The sequence below is a fragment of the Streptopelia decaocto genome (assembly GCF_964273445.1).
Source record: "Streptopelia decaocto genome assembly, chromosome: 1".
In the NCBI taxonomy this organism is placed as follows: domain Eukaryota; kingdom Metazoa; phylum Chordata; class Aves; order Columbiformes; family Columbidae; genus Streptopelia; species Streptopelia decaocto.
The window spans coordinates 85,575,485-85,596,709 of record NC_138663.1 but is presented as its reverse complement, the minus strand read 5'-3'; the positions used below and the strand labels follow the sequence as shown (position 1 = coordinate 85,596,709).

Here is a 21,225-nt window from a genome sequence, read left to right as displayed (position 1 = left end):
TGCAGAATGACCCATGTCACCTTTTTATCCATCTTACCCTTTTACTTTCTAAATTTCTCGCTTGTATTATGTTTGAACTAAGATGGCATTTTCCCATTGATTATAGCTGTGAGCCCTTTGGCTAGGTAATAAACTTCATGTAGCCAGCTGCCAGATCTCACGGGTATTTTGCTGTCTGTCACTGTGTTTTTCCTAGTTCCCCACATCACTTCCCTCCTCCAGAGGCAGGTCCTTTTGGAGCACCAAGTGTGTGTGTATTGGTGGTTCAGGTTATGCTCCAGATGTGCAAATAAGGCAACCAGGTTAAGAAGACAACCTCTGATTCCCAGGCCAACAATTACCCGTCTCAATGCACTCCAAAACCAAGCCAGCTTGTGGCAGTGCTGATCTTTTCTCTGCTTACAAATTATCACCAATAATTTCACCAAGCACTAATGAGGCATCCTTGCTATGGCTGCAGGAGACTGTTGCACATCTCCCAGATTCAGGTCTCTGATAGCATTCCCACCGCCCCTCTTGCCCCTCCAGCTCGGCAGCCTGCTGGGCACACTGCGAGGCTTTTAGTGGCTGCACAGCAGCAACTGCTCTCCTTAAGACACAGCAGCATGTTTCCCCAACACTTCTTTTTTTTTTAACCTCCCTCTCCCCTCTGAATAGTCCATACCCGTAACCAGAGAGTCGAGCACTGCAATCATGCAAATTGTCCCACTGGGTTTTTTGTAATGCTAATTATATCAAATGCATGCTCATCAATGAGAACGTCTAATTCCCCTTGCTCATTATCTAGATGTCGCATGCTGATATAGAAGCATCTGAAAAAATCCATCTCCTCACCACACAGTGTTTGTGAACCCCTTGCCACCACCTTTGCAGCCCGTGCCTTTGCCCCAGAGGCCCCAGGTGACACTGGGCATCAGCATATGCACTAAATTGTCACCAAAACCCACCACTCTTTTGCCCCTTCTTGCAAAGGTTCTCAGCTTGAGACTTTGGTGTTTGATTGGTAGAATTTCTTAGGTCTTGTATTTGTGACTGAAATCAGTAGAAGCGAGGCAAATAACTTAAATGTGCTATATAGCACTCTGAAAAGTGACATCCAGAGTAATTCAGAACGTACATTTTAGCTGCTAAGTTTCCTGCCTATAAAATAGTAATAATATCATATTGGCTTATGGGCCCCTTGTGAAAGAAGTTAAATCAAATTTATGAAGCTGTTGGATGTGGTAATGATAAATACCACAGAAAAGCATGAGAAGATCAGTAGCCCTGTTTGCAGAATGGAGTTCAGATATGTGCAGTAAACAGCTGATGGATTTGTATATGTCATGTGGAAGGAAAAAAAAAAAAAGCAAATAGCTACTTTTTATTCTCTTTCTGTGAGCCGTGTTCTTCCTACGCAGGGAACAAAGAAGGGACTTCGTGGAGAAAACAATCTGTCATTGTGTAACCAAGGACAACCGTGACACCTATACACCAGGAGCCCACAAGGAGAAAACCAAGTGTGGCATTTCTGAACCCAAAGTGCAGAGCTTCAAAACCTTTTTTTGTTGTGTCTTTTTAATTTATCTTAGGGCTCCCTAAATGTGCAAGTTCAGCATTTGCCAGGCTCTGATCAGGTAAAACTCTCACAGAAGACACTGGCCTGTCTTGCCCCATGAGGGCAAGATTCCTTTAAAATGCTTTTATTGTTGCTGCTTCTCTATTCTTCATCTTGTAATGGGGTGTTGCTGTCCTGACAACAAAATTAACTTCCCTCCCCACCTTGGTGCCGGGGAAGAAGCACTCACATCTTTAATTCCTTCTGTTTTACAGCTGCTTCTCTTTACTACCACTTTTTTTTTTTTTTTTTTTTTTTTTTTTTTTTTTTTTAAAAAACTGCTTTTTCCCAAAGGCTGCGCGGGCTTGAGAGGAGGAGAGAGCAAGACACAGGGCCGTGCCCTGCTGCATGATAACGCAGGGCGATCAGCCCTGACGGCCGCAGTCCTGGGAACGAGCCTCCCGGGTGGAAGTGCCGGCCAGGAACGCCCCGCGGACACGGGGTCCCACTCGTTCCCAGCCCGCCCGGGGTGGCCGGGGAGCTGAAGCCGCCGTGGACGCCGGGCTGGGCAGGGTGTGCCTGTCCCGGTGAGCCCCGCCGGGCTGGGGCTCGACGGCCGCGTCCTCTTGGGTCGGCCCCGCTGCTTTGCCCGGTGCAGCGGGTGCGGCTGGGTCCCCGGGGCATCTCGGAGGGCGCTGAGGTCCCCGTCCTTCCCCGAGGTCCCGGGGGTGGCGGTGCCTCCGGCGCGGTCCCGCGTCGGCCGTGTGCCGGGAGCCCCCCGCCGGCGAGACCCGCCGATTCGGCCCCGAGGAGCAGCGCTATCGCCGCCGCCGGGGGCCGCTGTTGGCCGCGGAGAGCCGGAGCCGGGCTGAGCGGCGGAGCGGGGAGCGCAGCGGAGCGGCGAGGGGCGGCAGCAGCCGCCCCCTCCGCCCAGCCCGGGACCACCCTCCCGCCGGCAGCGGCCCCGGGGCGGGGGGTGCAACCCGCCCCGCCCGCCGGGCACCGGGGACCGTGTTCCCCTTTGTATCGACCACCGAACGCTCCGAGCGCGTCTGTGCTCGTGTGCGTGGTCACTGAGGGACGTGTAGCTGCAATCATAGGTAAGCTGTTTTGGATTTGGAAATTCGTTTGTTGATTCAGATTTAAAACAAAACAAAACAAAACACCCAAATCAGAAAGCAAACAATTATGTTGGTTGCAACAAAGTTTTTTTGTCACAAAATATTAATTTTGGTGAAAGCACCCCACTCATTTCAGCTAGTGCTGGCTACGTCTGGTTCTGTGTATCTTACCCACTATACAGGCAGTCCTGGGTTCCTAGGAGGGCAGAGAACAAGAGACTGAAACCCTGCAGGTATCCCTCTGAAGCTGGGACAAGCTGTTCCAGGTGTCACATCATGCTGAGGGTTTGGTCCGGACACCTGAGTCCATTCCTGACGCAGTGACAGTGACAGGTTGCTTTATAGCCCAGTGATGTCTGTACTGTTTTTCTCAATCTCTTTCTCTCTCTCTCTTTTTTTTTTTTTTTTTTTCTTTCCCCTCCTGGAGTCAGGAAAGGTCTTTCATCATCACTTTGTGGTGAAAAGTTTGATCCTTTCCCTCTACCCTCTGCCCTCCTGGGGAAAAGTACTTTCTTGTTCCCTTGTATTTCAGAGACTGAAGCGGAGAGTGACTGACTGTGCTTCAGGGGGTAGTATGTGCAGGGCAGGGAGGTTTTAGGTTTTACAGCTTGCATGGAAGACTACATCCCTGCGGCCTTGTCACGGTTACTGTCTGAGTGAAATAGGTTAAAGCAGTGACAGCTATGTCTGGCCTTAGCACATCCATACTCCTGAATATCCTCGAACAAAATGAGCAGCATTGCAGGTTCTGTAGTGACATTACACTATTTCTTATTATTTTTGGGACCCCTTAGAGACCACTGTATTGCTATGCAAGCCAAACAAAAAATTATCCACAGCCAAAGATCTCCTTGAGTGTAAGAGCAGTGACAGCAGATGACATGAAAATGTGGGAAACCGCAAGGAAACCCTGAGATTATTTTGGTCAGCAGGGTGTACAGTGGTGTCAGTGCAGCATCAGCCTGGCCTCTGCTGAGATTCTGTTAGCATTGCAGAGTACAAGAGTTTGAAAGAAAGGCTTCAAAAAGAACTAATGAAAAGCAAAGCTTAGCCTGACTGCTCTCAGCCATGGGATCAAGGCCTCCGGTGCAGCTGGAAGGCAGGGAGGGTATGCAAAGTGTGATCCAAGCGAGAATAGCTCCAAAAGGGAATGATAATGAAGAAGCTGGAAAAATGCTTGGGATATCAGATCAGCATCTAAACCATCGGGTCAGAGAATCATACAATTATTTAGGTTGGAAGGACCTCTGGAGGACATCTGTTTCCAGCGGGGAGGGGGTGGGGGGGGCAACCTCTGAAGCCCAGAGCAGGCACAGCTTAAGTTGCTCAGAGCATTTGTAATACAAAATATATGTTTCCTTGGAGGGATACATCAAGCAGTGGGAGACATACAGCATACATACATCAAGCGGTGGAAGGAATATAAGCAGTAATAAAAACAATTTGAAGATTAAGTCTGGCTTGTTCTGGGACTTCTGAAACATCTTTTCAAATTGACTTAAAGAACCCAGAGCATCAGTATGTTTCTAGAAAATATAAAATACATTTAAGATCACGATTAACAGTCATAAGAATATGTTTCTACATTATCCAAATAAGGAACCATTTTCAGAAGTGACTGGCATATCTGTTCTGGAAGTCAAAAGACTTGAAATCCTAATATATTTATACATTTTTGCAGATACCCTGTCTGATCCATATATTAACAGAATAAGTATTTTGTGCTCCTTTGCCATGTCTCTGACCTTTCACTTGTTTAGTCTTACTTGAAAAGAAGACATTTGTTTAATGTTCACATCTGCGGATGACACCAAGTGCAGGCAAGCAGCGAATGGTGTCCTTTACCCCTGACGTACTTAGCAAGAATACTAACGCAAGAATTATTGCAGTAGGAAGTAGAGGGTCAATTACACAGGTTGAAAAGGCTTTGCTGAGCTTACATTCCCATTTAACTTTCCTTTCTTGAATACCATTGCTTCAGGTAGCTTTTTCCTGTTGTTTTAAACACAGGCTTTAAAGCGGTTCCATTTTGTAGCAATCGTTATTGTTGGACACCGTCATACCCTAGGACTTTCAGATTTGGTTGTTTTGTTGTTGTTGTTGTTTGTTTTATACATACTCATTAAACAGAAGCTATAAAGCAAGATAGGGTAAATGACTCATTTCACTGAGAGTCAGTACGTGCGTGTTCACTTCTTTATCACCGCATGATGGAATAAAAAAACCTCAGCCTAACAAAGGCAAAAACGCAGAAGACCTATCTAACACTGATTCTCTCTGGTAGACAGGGAGAACACCCCAAATCCCTTCCAGAATCCAAAGCAAGTGAGCTAGACTAGGATCTTCAAAAATGAAACAATGCAAGCTGAAAAATATTGAAAATCCAAAGGAAAAATGCAACACCCCACGCCGGGCACACTATTGTGTTTATAACAATTAAGGAAAGCCTTCAGAAACCCAAAGTCAGGAACTTTTCTGCTGTGTGTAGCATGACCAGCAGCCCCCTTTATTGTTAAACTGTTGATGAGATTCATTAAGAGATCAGCTTTTCAGTTATTTATAGTTTTGTCAAAATATTTGAGCTAAAATTTCCTCTGCTGGAGGTGGAATATTTATAAAATGTTCCAGGTAAAAATAGTTCTGCTATTTTCAGGAATGAAACTATAAGAGAAGATGATTTTTTTTTTCTTTGAGAAGTTCTGTGTTGTGTTTGGGGGAGGATACGGTAACTTTGGCAGAGGAGCAGCCTCTTCCGAAGGAGTGGCATCTGCCACCTGACATTTCATTCATATTTGGCAAGCTTGCCAAGAAAAGATGGAGCCAGACTCTGCTTGTAGTAGCCATGAGAAAGCACAAAAGGCAACAGCCATGACTTGCAACAAGGCAGCGTTAGGAAAATCCTCTCCTAAGGGCATGTTTCAGCACTGGCGCGGGTGCCCTGAGAAGCTGAGGCACCTCCATCCTTGGAGGTGCTCAGAAGACACCTGGACAAGGCCCTGAGGAACCTGAACTAGTTCAGGGTCCTGAGTGCATCCTCCCTGCTCAGCTTGGGGCCAGGTCACAGACCATGCAGCTGAGGGCTGCCTCTTCCTTCTGAGGATTTTGAGGAGAATTTCCAGAAAGCTCTGCTGGAGCTTAAGCCAGGGCTGACCCCCTGCCCCAGGAGCTGCTTTTAAGCTGGTGCTCTTGCCCTTGGCTCCTGCCTGAGCACTCTTGCCTGTGCCTGACCATGCATTGTGTTAATCCAGATGCATTGGTAGATTTCCTGGCTTGACCTGAGACCTGTCTTGTCATGATGGACTTGTCTGGCAATCTCTGGACCTGTTGCTGATGCTGACTTCTTAGATTGACCTTGCACCTGCCTCATCACCACAGACTTGTCTGACTATCTGGATTCTCAGCTGAACTCAGCTGCCATTCCCTTGTTTGCCTTGCTCAGGGGATGTGGGATGGGGCCCTTGCTGGGGAAGGCCCTTCCTCCTCCTGCCTTGGTACCATGCCTGGCTCTTAGCTGCCCTTCTTTTAGGGAACGGCCAGCCCCTGCTGCCCCCAACAACCTGCTGTGAGCAGGGAGTTGGGGTAGAGACCTCCAGAGGTCCCCTCCCACCCAGATCTTTCTGTGAATCCGTGACAGTGCTCTAGCCAAGTTAAAAGAAAAGACAAAAAACAACTTACCTGGACAGGGAAGAAAACATAGCAGTGAAGACACTGGATTGATGCTCAGGTGTGTGGAATGTTAGGTCTGGGGAAGGGAGAAAGCACCAGAGGAGCAGGGACAAGGAAAAGGGTCTAGGAAAGAGGAAAGGGGAGGAAGATGTGGCAAAACACAGCAGTGCAGTTTCTGCAGTGTCACTCCACTACCTCATATATCCCAGAAAAAAAAAAAGATAACATAAGACCCTAGCAGAAGGCATGCACACAGCTCTGTTTCCTCTCCAGCTGCAATGATTCACATTCACAAGGCAGTCCTGAATTTTCAAAACAGAAATACCTGCTGCCCCACACACTCTCCTCCTCCTCTCTCACTGCATCTCTCACACACCATTAGATGTCCTTCATCTCCAGTCATATTTCAAGGCTGGTCTGCTGGTGATGCATGGGCTGAGAAATGGGACAGAGCTGGCTTGCCTAGGGCATCTGTCTCCCAAGGCAGCCTGTGGCACAAGGATCTCTCTGTGGAGAGGCTCATCATCTTCCACAGATCTTCTCAAGGACCTGCTTCTACAGCCATCTGTAGTAAAAGAGAAGGTCTTCGAGGGAGACTGGAAAGATGAATTTTAAACTCTGTGTCTCTTAAACTGTATTGCAACACAAAACCATGATGCATTGCAATACATTTATTCCTGCAGCAGTCATGAGGTAGGGACATGAAAAAAGATTAATTGCTAATTCAGAAGCCTAAGAACCAGGACATCCCTCTGAACAGCATTTCTCCTTACTATTCCTTCAACATTTTCCAAAAACCCCAAAGATATGCCATAACGGACCCACTCTGGGATAGCCTGAGTCCTTCTGGAAGCCACAGTGAGGCTGTCTTGCTGCACGGGTGGAAAGGCAACTCTTGGTCACTAGCAGGAGTGAAAATAACTGTGGTTTCTAGAACTGCCTGTGTACAGCTGGATCTCTTGCTTCTGGGGAGATTTATAGGGCTTTCGCATACAGTGCTGGCTGAAAAAGCATGTACAAATAGTGCAAGCAAATACATATCACCACAGCCTCATTCTGTGACATCATTTGTTTTTAACACTGAAAGTCACTCAGACTTGAAATCAATCACCCTGTGGCCGAGCGACAAGAAAATGCAAACCACTAATGTCAATGTGAGCTTCAGAAACGATGACAGTATTAGTATCCTTCTCTTTTTTTCTGGGGCCATTATAAATGCTGGGTGCATTTTTAGGTATACCAGTGTTTCCCAAGCCATTTTGCTTTAGGTAAATGTATAGCCACTGTGCTGCAAGTGTGTGTATACAGTTGCACAAGCACATTTGACATACTCACTAAAGATTGTTCTACTAAGATCAGTGATTTCTATACAATTAGGAACCTATTTTCTGCAAGAGTAGTGAACACACTCAGCTATTCTCCTTGACCCCAACAAGGACTGATAAATGCTTCAGCCCTTTCAGAAAACTAAGACAAGCTGGACTTAAGACTCAAATTGAAGTACCTAGTTAAAAAAAAAAACAAACAATAAAGTCTCCCTCAGTCATTATTACTAAATTCCTTCTGTCAGCAGCAAGTACTATATCTGTGCTCTGATTATCCCCAGAACTGCTTCATGTTCCTGTGCAGCCAGGACGTGCTCAGGCAGAATGGACTCCTTCTAGGAATCTGTGCTGACCAGACCTAGACATATTAGGTTTGTTTCAAGTCCTTGTTTCCCACTATGTTTCCTGTATCAAAAGAGTCAGGTGGGACCATGTCACCAACATCTCTGTTTATTCAAAACAACCTTTCGTCCTTCAGCTTTGTATCACCGTGTTCACCCACATACGTTCTGCTGTGGTCCCTCGAGCGGTTTGCTAAGTCACCCCGGGCTGTTTCACACAGTCTTGCTGTGATTATTGAAGGGGTGACTCAGCAATGGCATAACCTTTCTATGGTTATATTTCCGAGTCCTCAATAGGCCCATTCAAAAATACTGCAGTAGAAAGTGATGGCAAAGGTTCATCAGGACGGATAAAATTTTTGGCTGGCAACTCTTTTACTTTTGAGACAGCATGGTCTCGGGTTGACTTATTCTCCACAATCTGATTCTTAAGAGTCCCTGTATCCGAGTCCCAGGTTTGTCCCCGCCGCAGTTTCTTAAAGGTGTTACGGAAACCCTCAGTACTGAAGTAGTAGATCAAGGGGTCCAGTGTGCAGTTCATGCTGGCCAACAGCATTGTTGTAATTAACACTTGGCGCACAGAGATCTGTGTTTCTTGCTCAACCTCAATCACATGGGCCTTTATCAGCCCATAAACTGCCAGGGTAGTGTTGTAGGGCACAAAGCAGATGATGAAGATGACCAGATTGAACAAAAGCAGACGGATGGTTTTCTGCTGTCGCAGGGTCTTTGTCTGGCTGTCCTTGCAGAGCTCCTGAAAGATCCGAATTGAGCAGTATGTCACACAGCCGAGAGGCAGGAGAAACCCCAAGATTTCAGCCAGGATAACTAGGGGGAAGAGGTTATTCTGCCACATGTTGTCACTAAAGCTTTCAAAGCACAGATAAATGGTCTGGTTCTGTACCTCACAGTGGTTTTGCTTGTGGACTATGGCTGTGGGGATGGAGCCCATGAAGATCACAACCCAGACAATCAGGCAAAGGAGCTTTGCCACCTTGGGGCGTCGCAGATGCCGCCAGCGAAGCGGGTGGACAATGGCAACATAGCGATCCAGGTTGATGCACAGGAGGAAGAGGCAGCTACCATACATGTTGATCTGGAAGACGGAGCCAGAGACCTGGCACAGAGTGCTACCAAAGGGCCAGTGGTGGTTGGAATAGTAGTAGAGTCGCAGTGGCAGAGGGAGTGTGAAGGTGAGGTCGCTTATGGCCAGGTTGAACATGTAGATCATCACCACAGACTTCAGGCGCAGGTAGCGGATGAATATCCATAGGGCCATCACATTCAGCGTCAGACCTGTAATGAATATCAGGATGTATCCAGGCAGGAGGAGGTGGTGGTTGAAGCTGTAATCCTTGCATGTCTGAGATGCATTGGAAGCTGACATGCCCAGCGAGGATCAGGGGAGGGTCTTGCTGAGATGGCTGAGCCTGCTCACGGGCTAAGGAGGCACAAAGAAAAGCACCAAGAGAAGTCATTCCCCTCTAAGAAGATAAGGGCTGGTCATTCTCCTCATCTGCAGCTGGGAGGTAGATAGGCACATCTCTCTCTTGACTGGTGCTGCTTTGGATTGCTGGTCAGTGGTCATCTAGCATGAATGGTAATGTGGTCAGCTAGAGTCAGCTTCTGCCTCTAGTTCAGCAGTTGTTTCCAGTGGTTATGGGGTTGCTGATACAATGAAGCCTCATTGCCAGTTGTTGATTGTCAGTACAGTTCCTGGTCAGAGTGGAAGACCAAGACAGGAGAGTTTAAGTTAGAGGAGAAAATATCTTAAAAAGTCAAAATCTCACCATGATGGCTTCTGCTGTAAGAACTCACAAAGAAACCAAAAGACTAAGAAAAATGGACAGTAAAAAAAGTAAGTAATTACATGGCAGAAGGAGCCAGAGCACAGACAAAGTAATTGTTGGACAGAACCATTTATTGCTCAGCCCCAGAAAATGCATGTTGCTTGTGTCATTGCTGAGAGCACATATATACAAGAAAAGGGCAGCACAAGAGGACATGGGGAGAGTAGTCAAGGCAGCTCCAGAAAAAGAGGAAGAAAGCAAGCAAGCAGGAAAAGAAGTAAGCAGAAAAAAAAAAAAAAAAAACAATGAAAGGGAGAGAGAGAGAAAGAGAGAGAGGAAGAGAGAGAGAGAAAGAAAGAAAAAAGAAAGAGAGAAAGAGAGAGAGAAAGAGAGAAAGAAAGAGAGAAGGAAAGAAAGAGAAGGAAAGAAAGAGAGAGAAAAGGAAAGGAAAGGAAAGGAAAGGAAGGAAGGAAGGAAGGAAGGAAGGAAGGAAGGAAGGAAGGAAGAAAGAAAGAAAGAAAGAAAGAAAGAAAGAAAGAAAGAAAGAAAGAAAGAAAGAAAGAAAGAAAGAAAGAAAGAAAGAAAGAAAGAAAGAAAGAAAGAAAGAAAGAAAGAAAGAAAGAAAGAAAGAAAGGGTTTTGAGGGAAAAATGCTGACTGGAAGGAACTTTAAAAAAGCTGCATAGTATTCTTTTATATCAGAGAAACAGGACTTTGTATATCCATTGCAGATAAGAAGAATTATACTACAATCAGACTTGACTCCACCCTAGCTCCTTCCCCCCTGCAATGACTGCAGACTGAACAGACTGGTGAGTACCTTTGTCTTGACTGAGACTGAGTGAGACTGAGAGTCTGTGAGAGAACATGACCTGCTCTAACATGTGTGCCCAGACCAACAAGGTGTCAGGTGAAGGTGATTTGTCTTCACAAACAAGGTATTTTTATCAAGAGGTATTCAACAACCACCTCTAGTGAATATAACGTGTAAGCGTGGTCCATACTGTTTGAGATCACTGGTCTATCTACAGCTAGTATTCTATCTCAGATTGTGGATGGTGAAGAGATAATGGCATAAGAACAGTGCAACCATGTAGTTATGCTCCCTCAAGTTCTCTTTCTGCTTCCAAAATATTGTAGCTCAGGGATTTCCTGAGCCAGAGGTGACCTATTTGTAATCAGTAGTCCTCTGGCAACATTTCTTTCATTACTTTTTTCCTGTTACTTTTGGGTCTGTGTAAAATTTACCATCTACAAGATCCAGTGCCAGGAGTGCCAATGACTTCCACAGCTTAATCACATTCTCAGGTGAAGAACTGCTTCCTTGTACTCATTTTTGAAGTATTACCTGCTAGATTCAGTTCCTAGTTTTAGTGCTGGAAGACACAGTGGAAAAAGAAAATTCCCTATTCTCCTTCACCTTATCACTGCCGATTTTATAAATGTCTACCATATTCCCCCCCCAACGACCTTTTTTATTTTTTGAGGCTAAAGGGTCATTGTCTTCACAGTTGTTCCTCACAGAGGATCCTTTCTGTCCTTGTTGTCCTTCTCAGAACCTTTCCAGTTCTGCTGCAGCCTTTGTGACACCCGTGGTGGGGTGCTCAAAACATACACAATGTTGATGATGTGGATGCACTGAGCTGAGTAGGCGTAGATCTTGTTTGCAGAGGGTAATGGTCAGTTCAGATTGTTTTTTTCTCATCACATAGCTAGATGAAATTTCAGTTGTTATTTTAAGGCCAGTCACTCACATTTCTCTTAATCTCTGCAGTTCTTTGCAGCCAACCCTCATCTTCTCTAACTTGAATAATTTTATGTCTCCAACAGATTTGTTATTTCATTATTCATCCCTCATGAATAAGTTAAACAGGTCAGGCCTCAGCACTGGTGTCTTAGAACTCTATTGGGAAAACTGAACATCTACCCTCATGCTCTGTCCTATCTTTTAGGCACTTTTTATCCAGGTAAGAACATTTTCTCTAAATTTTCTTAAGCACCACTGGTGAAAGCCCTTTTGAAAGCCTTTTTGAAATCCACATGGGTCACTGTTCCTGTGCTTGTTGACTCATTCAAAGAAGGACTGTGAGGCACAGCATCCCTTTATAAAAGCCATCAAGACTCTTCCCCAGTAATTAGATGTGACTGCATGCCAATTGATTTTTTCCTTTATTATAGCTTCTACTAATTTGCTCAGCACAGACATCAAGCTCCTTGGTCTGAAATTCCCAAGGAGTGTTTTTTCAAATTGTATATGCTAGTGAGCCTTTAAAAGCAGTTTTAAGCAAATGTTTCTACACCACATTTAGTCAGGTATTTCACCCTTCAGTTGTTTTTGGACCTCTGGGGTAGAAGCCACGTGGTGTCAGACACTGCATCTTGCTTCTCCACAACCATTCCTACCACCACGTTGATCAGAGACAGGCCTTTGATGCATTTCCCTGCAAAGAGAGTTTCTGCTGTGAAAATCTTCCAGGCTTTCCTGCTATTAACATCAGTGCAAGAAATCTGTTTAGTTCTTTGCTGACCACCACGTTTTTTTTTTTTTTTCCTGAGTGGTCTTTCCTTACATACCAGCCCTTCAGCCTTCTAGATACCAAACAAGAGAGTTCTAAGTTGACAGCAAAGATCACTGAGAGTGGAAAATAGATTGGGGCTTTTTGAGGGGATTTTGTTTTTTTTTTTTTTTTGTGGGTGGATGGAAACACAGAATCAAGAATTCACTAGCGGTGGTGTTATTGAAGCTGAGCTGATAGTCTCAAATCTGACATGACAGATACAGATCAAGATCTGAGAGACCTGAAATGAGATGCATACATGCACGGTCTTTGGGAAGATGAAGCTGTGGGGATGGAGCATTTCTTCACAGAGCTCTGGAGGTACTGTTTTGACTGTCCCTCACTGAAGAGGAAAGCTATGGGTGAAGCAAGCTGCTAGCAGGGAGACAGAAGAGTTTAAACTGGTTGGATTATCCTTGTTGGTTAATGTCAGAGAGCCACAGGCCATGTTCTTTGTGGCTGCCTCTAAAAGAACCTCAAGTACTTGTTGCTCTACACCAGGGGCTTCAAGCTCATTTTCACCGGGGGACACGTCAGCCTCGCGGTTGCCTTCAAAGGGCCGAATGTAATTTTAGGACTGTATAAATGTAACTACTCCTTTTGAAGGCAACCGCGAGGCTGACGTGTCTCCCGGTGAAAATGAGTCTGACACCCCTGCTCTACATGAAAGCTGCTGGGAGGTCTCAAGTCATCAGCTGTGTAAGCAGGCAATGGTACCACAGCTGAATTATCCTCCTCTTCATTAAGAGAAGCTGTCTTGAAATCTTGAAGGAACTTTCTGTTTGGTGACTGGCCTTATGTGGCCAGGGAGGTGGAGGAAGCATCTTTGTATTTCTCAGTGAAGATCAACATGAGCCCTGAAAGCCATCTGCTGAGAGCATGGCCTTTTCCCCAGCAGGAACAGAAAAGAGCAATTCAAACTACAGATGTTACCTAGCCAGATACTTCTTTCTGTTTTCAGGTGGAAAATGAATTTGTAACTAGTATTCTTGCCCTGGGAGTGGCACAGAAGAAATTACAAAGACACAACATATGTGCATGTGTACATGTGTACACACACACGCACACATACACTGTAATCAACCGCTGCAGGGCAGAAGGAGCTGCAGAAACCAGAAGGAAGGGAAAGCACCAGTGAGGGAGGAAGAGGTGCTGGTATAGGTGTGAGATGAGGGCAACACTGACTGCTGTTGCTGTGGGAGGGGAGAGGAGAACATGATGCTGGAGGATAGGCAGACAACCCCCAAAAGCCTGTTGAAAACAATGCACCACCATGCCCTCCCCCACATCCCCTCCTGTGACCACCCCACTCAGAAAACAGCCATGTGCCTCCTCCAAGGGCTCAGCGGCTGCCCAGGGCCCCGGCTGGAATGGGGTGCTGGACTGAGATGAGCGAGAGCCTCATACCAAGGTGGCATCTTGCTGCCTGGTCCTAGGCATGTCACAGAATCACAGACTGGTTGGGGTTGGCAGGGATCTCTGGAGATCATCGAGTCCAACCCACCTGCTAAAGCAGGTTCACCCAGAGCAGATCGCACAGGAATGTGTCCAGGCCGATTTTGAATGTGTCCAGAGAAGGAGACTCCACAACCTCCCTGGGCAGCCTGTTCCAGTGCTCTGTCACCCTCAGAGTAGTTTCTCCTCATATTCAGATGGAACCTCCTGTGCTTCAGTCTGTGCCTGTTGCCCCTCATCCTATCGCTGGGCACCACTGAAAGGAATCTGGCCCCATCCCCTCCTCCTGACTCATCCATCCATCTCCTCTCCTGACTCTGCCTCACCAATAGCCGCTGCGAAAATGATGGAAGAGCACGGTGTGGTGGGACACAGGGTTACGCACAGGGTTGAGAAATGTGGTGGAAAAAGACATCTAGCAAATCTTGCTGAGCATGCCGCGGGGTCAGTGTTTCTGAGAATGACTTGTCATTTAAAACCTGGAAGACTTTGGGGCTTGCCCTGGGGATGCAGACAGAGAATGTGACATTGGAGTGCAGAGCAGTGCAGCTGAAAATACAAACTGCACAAGCTCATGTAGTAAATCTGAAACCTAGAGGAAATAACAGAGTGCACGAAACCGCAAAAAAAAACATTCAACTTTTTTTTACAAATTGAAAGCATATTTTTTCATAAATGTGGATGCTTTTTAGCTGCTGTAGGTGATAATTAAGCCCCACTTTTCACCTTTTTTCTAACTAAGAAATTTGATTATTATGGTGATTAGAACTGTGAAGACATGAAAGACTTAGGATGGCTTGTTTTTAATGAGAGGTACACAGCATCAAAGCTGAGACCCCTGTATTTAACACACAAGGTCTGATCACAGTGCTACTGCCTAGACCTCAGAAGTTTAACCTCCTTCTTCCCATGGAAGAGGACTTCCATTAAGAGCACCTTGGCAAGTAAGCTCTACTGGCTGCCCGTGCATTTATAGCATCACAGGATCCCAAAGAAAGTCTTCATTTGAATAAACACTGCGATTTGCACCTCTTCGTTCACCCGGCAACTGAAGTGGCATTGAGGGTTCCCCTGTGCCCTGTGGTCAGGTCTGGCAGCACATGGGCAGCAGGTCACAGGGACCAGTGCCCAGCGTGCCCAGACCATCCAGCTCTCCAAATGTTTCCCTCTCACCTCTCTGCTGGTGTAGACCCAAGGGTGCAGGCAGGCTTGCTGGGTAGCGATCGCTGTCACTGCAGAGGTCTTGATCCAGACACCCAAACTGCAAGCAGCTTGAATCAAAACAGAGCCAGACAAGGTCTTTGGCTGCTTGCTCATCCGAATCACAGCTGTCCCCTACTGTGCCATGGCTGGTTCTATGCCTGTCGTGCTGCAGTTCATCTGCCCTCCTTTCTCACTTCCTGATGCAGTTTTGTCTGGCCATAAAGCATGAACTTTGCTATCCAAAGCTGATAGGCTAAAACACATATTATGAAAGCAAACATAATAATGAAAGAAGGAACACCCAAGTGCCCTTGCAACTGAGGAGACCTGCCCTGGGTCATAGTGCCAACTACTTGCTCATCTTTGCCCCCATGCTAACTCTGACCCCCCCAGGGCTGACAGGGGAAAATTAAAACACCCCCCTCCCCAGAATATTGCAAAACAGGAGGTTGAAGTGAAATACAGGAAATGAAAGCAAAGTTGATTTAATCTCTGGCCAGTGCAAAGGCTCAGATCCTGTCACTCCCATGGGCTTGGGCACTTTGGGGCCAAGTCCCTGCCTGGGGTGGGACCAACCTGCACATCACTGGTGTGTGGCTCTGATTCAAAAAGAACCAGTCTCTGAAGAGGTGCCCACAGCAGGCGAAGGCGTGTTTGCCACAGACATCAGTCCCTGTCAATAAAGTCTTGCAGGAGGCACAGCACTAGGAAAGTGCAAGAGCTGATTTAGCAGGACATCTGTGACGTGGCACTGCCAAGTGCAGCTGGGAAGGGATCTGGCCCTCTGCAGAGCCCATCTGGCACTCTGTTCCTCCAAGTCCAATTTCTGCCTTGCCAGTCCCAGCACACCTGGAAGAAGACACATGTCATGGGGACACTCCTAATCCTACTGTTGTCCTTGCCCAGGAGCAGCTGCCCCGAGAAGGAGCCTGTGGGCTCTGTCTTTCTCTGCAGCCCTTGCAGGCTCCTCTGCCTGCTGGCTGCTGCTGCTCGTGTTTGACTTTCTCACTCCCTGCCTCCCTTGTTCTGCCATAAGTGTCTCCTCATTTAGGGAGCGACACGCCAGGGGATATATGCTCTTGCTGCTCATAAATCCTTGGAGGGTACAATAGCACCCGAATCACTGACCTCACCCTGCTTCTTTTTAGTGCCTCTTTTTTTAAACCAGACCCCCTTTCTCACTTCCTAGTTGCTGGGATCTTTGTTCTCATACCTTTTTGTGTCTCTTCAGTTCCCATCAAGGCTTTGGGACTGATGAAGGCTTGCAGATATACCTGGGGGGTGTTGTTCTCCCTTTGCAAACAGATTCTCTGACACCGTCTGTTGTGAACTGTCCCCTCCCAGGCAACCTGCACGCCCCGCACACACATGTACACACCTGGCTGAGCTGTCCTGGCTTTACCGTGTGTGTCAGAAGAGGAGAACACAGTGGCACTTAGCCTCGCCTGTGAGCCTACACTGCCCCACAGCATCCCTCACCCAGCCAGGTTCACTCACCTCACTGGGTCTCGGTGCATCAGCTTGCAATCTCGGTCTCCCCCTGCCCAGGTGGGCTCACACTTTTGCCCCTTGCTGTCTTCTGGAGGCTCAGCTAGTGGGGAAGAGCAGTGCAGCCCCTGGCATTTCCTCACCACTGTCTGAGTCGGCAGCAGGTAGGACCAGATTACTGGAGTGTGTGTCAGAGGCTACACCCTGATGCTGCAGATCGCAACATGCCTGCTGCCCCAGGGTGCTGACTCCAGAAAGCAGGAGCAAGGACCCAACAGAATGAGGGATGCGGGAAGCTGGGAAGGCAAGGAGGTGGAAAGCGTGCTACCACAGAGGGGCTGCTCAGGTTCAAAAGGATGACTGATAATCCCCAGTGCTCTTCAGACCTCTTTGTGCAGGGAAAAGTCAAGGGCACAGCAAAGGGGTTAACCCACATGCAGGACCATGGTGGAAAAACCATAAGCAGGGCCAGAGCAGCCATGTTTCACTTTCTGAATGATTCAGACAGGAAAAGCAGAAACCTCCAAGCTGCATGAGGAGCTTCACCTTCCAGGATGATGGGGCCAGCCAGCACTTCCCAGGCCTGCTGGAGAAAGCAGGTTTTTCTCCCAGGGTGTTTCAGCTGCCTGGTCACATATCTCACATTTTCCTGGACTCTCAGGGGCTCTTAAGAAACTGCTACCCACTGAGAAGAGGGGCAGGCACCCCATTATGCCTTCTTAGGAGAAGGGCAAGGATTGTTCCTTTTGCCATGGGGAAGAAAATGAGGTGGGCAAAGGAAGAGCTGCCAGGGAAAGAGTTAAGAGACTCAGGGAGTAGTCGGGCTGTGTCTGTTTGCCGTAAGTATGTGGGCTGCAGGGTAGAAAAGAAGAATCTCTAGCCTGGATGAGGCAGATGAGGGAGGGTCTTCAAGGACAGCGGCTGAGGATGAAGAAGGCAGTGGGTCTTCCCCTCTCTGCTCCCATGAGCTGTCACTCCAGGGAAACTCTTCAGCTCCGTAAAGGGTTGGTGACAAAGTGATGACAAGCCGGTGGATCTAGCGACAGCTGCTTGGTGATGCCAGGTTTTTCTTGTGTGGAAGGCTCTGTCTGCTGCTGGCTGGGTCTTGGGCTGCTTCCTGCTGATGAAGTGACTTGACTGTGCAGGAAGACAACCAGATCATCTGCTGACAGGACAGCAGAGACTGGGGGTCTGACACTGATGCCATGTGAGCTCCCGCTGATGGATGCCCGTTCCATAGCCCTAGTTCAGAGCTCTCCCACAATGCTGTCTGAGCTGTAGGTAGGGAACAGCACTGGCGTGGATGCCCCTGCAGGGGACAACCTGCAGGGTTTCTGCTGGCTGCTGTGTCTCCGATGCTGCCAGGCACACTAGGGCAGCCCATGGTCATTGCCCAGGGCAGGGACTACCTGTGCTTTGCGAGAGCTACTGTGAGAGCGACGGTTGAGCACAAGCAGTGGGAGGTCGCAGGAGGGCATTCAGGCGGCTGCTGCACTGTGGCTGAAGGTGGAGTTTTGCCAGGGACAGGATGGAGATGGCGTGGCTGTACTTGGTGCTGGTCCCTGTGCAGCACGTTCTTGCTGTGGCCTGGCTGTAAGTATGCTTTGTGCTTGTATTATTTGGATTGAAAAGTCACCTGGGGAGGGGCTGTCGCCCAGGAAAACAGATTTGAGAGCAAAGGGTGGAAGAAAGAACCTGGGCAACCCAAAGGCAGCACATTAGGAGGGACGTCTCTAGGAACATAAAGAGAGAGGGATGATGAAGCTGAAGAAGTGAAGACCAGGGTGGGGAGCAGGAATGTCCAATTTGGCATAGACAAGAGGCAGCACATCCCCTTCCCTGCCCTGGTTCTGCTCTAACATAAGGCTATAGAGGAATAGTCCTGCACAGACCCGGCCTTGGCTCTAGCCTCTCTTGCCACTGACTCTCTCCCCTGCCTATGAGCTATGAGCAGGGTCTCTCTGGCTCCCAGTGACAAGGTGGCAGGATTCTCCCTGACAAAGCACTCTGCATGGGAATCTCAGCCCCTGATGTCCAGCACCATGGCTCCCCTTTCACTTCCCTTGGGGGCTGCTGACTTCTCCCCCTCAATAGGACACCCAGTTCAGGAACTGAGGGTGCCCAACATGAGGGCACTGAGCCAGAAGAACCCCACAGAGCTGTCCCCCTTGCTGGCTCCAGGCCTTGGGAACTGCAGCATCCTGACACTGATTTCTCCCAAGCAGTCCCTATCTGAATACACCCTTCCTGCATGCAGTCACAGCCTCTTTCCCCACCGCCATGTCCTATCAATGCCTTCCCCCTCCACAGACTGGTGCCACTTCTTGCCCCACTGCAGGCACGCGGGAGTCTGCTTTCATCCACACCGTCTCTGCTGCCAGCATTGCCTTTGCTGTGACTCGTGCCTGCAGCTGTGGGGAGCTGGAGAAGTGTGGCTGTGACCGCAAGATTCGAGGAGTCAGCCCAGAAGGTGAAGGAGGAGGCTGGTGGCAGGGAGGGGGTGGCAGAGGAGAAAATCCATGGGGGAGACACTCGCCAGGGGGTGAGGGCACCTCAGCCCTTTGGGAGTTCCTCACAGGACTTGTCCCTCTTCACCTCATGGTTGCTTTCCCTCTGCAGGTTTCGAATGGTCAGGCTGCTCTGATAAGCTGTCTTACGGGATTGCCTTTTCTCAAGCCTTTGTAGACAACCCTGAGAGGAACCGTGGTGTGTCCTCCAGCCGAGCACTCATGAACCTGCACAAAAATGAGGCTGGGAGAAAGGTAAGGGCAGGAAAAAGGGCTGGGAAACAAGCCTGACTTCAGGGGCTTTTCCCTGGCTAGATAGGGCATGGTCCAGGCTGTTACCCCAAGAAGCAGTTTGGGGCAGCCACAGGTTCCTAGAGCAGGTCTGTGTCCTGCTGCCTTTCCTCAGCCCAGCACTGTGCTGCTCACACCAAGCTGGCTCCTCACCTGTACAGAGGGGGGTCCCAGCCTCCCCTTATCTGCTTCTGTGCAGAGTCATTTTCCCCACAGAGCCCATTTGTGATTTACCTCCCTTGGAATTTTCTGCAAAGGAAATTAGTCTCACTGCCCCTCCAGTCCCTCCTGAGCAAAGACACCATCCTCTGTAAGGGCTGCTGTAAGATCTGGTCCCTTGAGCATCCTCTGGCTCTGGGCAGATCTGTTCCTCTTCCCCACAGTCAGTCCCCTTCCCTGAGGGTCAGAGCAGGTCCCTGTCTCTTCCCCTGCCTCAGGGATTTCTCTTACAGACCCAAGCCAGCCTGTTTCCAACAGAGTGGATCACCTTCTGTGTTATATTGGCTTGGCTTAAAAAGACTTTTAATGTGCCTTCCTTTCTTTCCCTTCCCTTGGGCTCATCCTGCCCTCCAGCCCCACGGGAGATCTGTAGGGGAGCAGTGCCTGCTGGGGTGCCCGCAGGCATGGGAGGTGTAGAACAAGGTGTCTCACATCTGACTGGCAGCTGCCTCCTGCTCCCCAGGCTCTCCTGGCCCACATGAAGGTGGAGTGCAAGTGCCACGGCATGTCTGATTCCTGTGAGGTACGCATGTGCTGGAAGGTCATGCCTCCTTTCCACAAAGTGGGCAACATCCTCAAGGAAATATTTGAGGGGGCGACAGAGGTTCACCCCAAGTGGGTCGGTTCCCGCAACCTCCTGGTACCCAAGAGCTCTCGCTTCAAGCCCTACACTGCTCATGACCTGGTCTACCTGTTGGCCAGCCCAGACTTCTGTGACCGGGACCCCCAGCGCAGTGTCTTTGGTACCTCTGGCCGCCAGTGCAACCGGACATCCCTGGCCATGGATGCCTGTGAGCTCCTGTGCTGTGGCAGGGGCTTCCAGAAGGCCCAGGCGGAGGTGATGGAGTGATGCAGCTGCAAGTTTTGCTGGTGCTGCTCCATCAAGTGCAAGCAGTGCTGGCATCTGGTAGAGGTGCACAGCTGCCGCTGAGGGAAGCGCACCTGGGCGGTGGGAGGCTGAGGGGGGCTGCAAGGAAAAGCCCAGGGAAAGACATAGCGGGGCGTGGGGGAGACACACAGCCTGAGAGGGAGCAGAGGACATGTGAGGTTTTGCTGCCCTGACGGAGAGCAGTCCCTGGTGCTGGGGGAGCCATCAGCTCCCGGGTGTTCCCCACATAGCATGCTCTTGACAGCCTCTTTGGGCTTTTTTGTGGTTTGAATTATTTTTCTGGATGGAGGGTTGGAGGACACAAGCCCAATGAACTCTTAAACCTTAGAAATAAACCAGCTGGGATGGAAAGCAAATTGTGTATGTCAACTCCTACCTCATGTGCTGCATTTCTGACCTGGAGGGTGCCTGGGTCTGCTCCCTCCCGTGGGCTGGGAGGGGACAAGGTCACACTGAAGTGCTCCTGCTCAGCAGCCATGGGCTGCAGCAGGTGAGAAACACCAGTGAGAGGAGCGGGGGGAGTGGGACCCACCCACATGAGAGGGGTCACTGAGAAGTGTAATAGAGCAGCAGCATCAGAGAGAAGGCAGCAAATTAGGTTTGTAGGGTAAATGGGTTCTTTATATAATAAGACTCATCCTTGGGAGATCTGTCGGCTGGTATATGCCTGCAGGGCCAGGGAGGCAAGAGATCGCTGGGGACTTCAGACAAGGACGCTTGGGCCACAGGCTCTAAATCCAGGTTCCCAGGGCTGATGCCTTCTCTGATGCTCAGCGCTCCTTTGGCTGGAGAAAATGTTTTCAGGAGTAGTTCTAGCAGGTGCTACAGTGAAATGC

The 21,225-nt window shown here is 48.7% G+C and overlaps 2 protein-coding genes across 3 annotated transcripts; one reads left to right on the top strand and one right to left on the bottom strand.

The window, feature by feature from the left end:
• Nucleotides 1–7,075: 7,075 nt before the first annotated feature.
• LPAR5 (lysophosphatidic acid receptor 5) lies at nucleotides 7,076–15,261 on the bottom strand. 2 transcript variants are annotated; one of them, XM_082052075.1, is made up of 2 exons: nucleotides 14,966–15,261; nucleotides 7,076–9,706 (listed from the first exon to the last, which is right to left on the bottom strand). In XM_082052075.1, the coding sequence occupies exon 2, from the start codon at nucleotides 9,375–9,377 to the stop codon at nucleotides 8,265–8,267; it is 1,113 nt and encodes a 370-aa protein (XP_081908201.1). In that variant the 5' UTR covers nucleotides 9,378–9,706; nucleotides 14,966–15,261; the 3' UTR covers nucleotides 7,076–8,264. The 2 variants fall into 2 exon arrangements, with proteins under 2 accessions (XP_081908201.1, XP_081908202.1); XM_082052076.1 differs by lacking the exon at nucleotides 14,966–15,261 and adding an exon at nucleotides 12,121–12,387.
• A 3,502-nt stretch (nucleotides 15,262–18,763) lies between these two features.
• LOC309453028 (protein Wnt-4-like) lies at nucleotides 18,764–20,431 on the top strand (the record flags this gene model as incomplete). The annotated part of the gene is given in 4 exon segments (XM_082076119.1): nucleotides 18,764–18,953; nucleotides 19,103–19,245; nucleotides 19,964–20,347; nucleotides 20,351–20,431. Coding segments are annotated over 4 exon segments (798 nt in total).
• Between the last annotated feature and the right edge of the window lie 794 nt (nucleotides 20,432–21,225).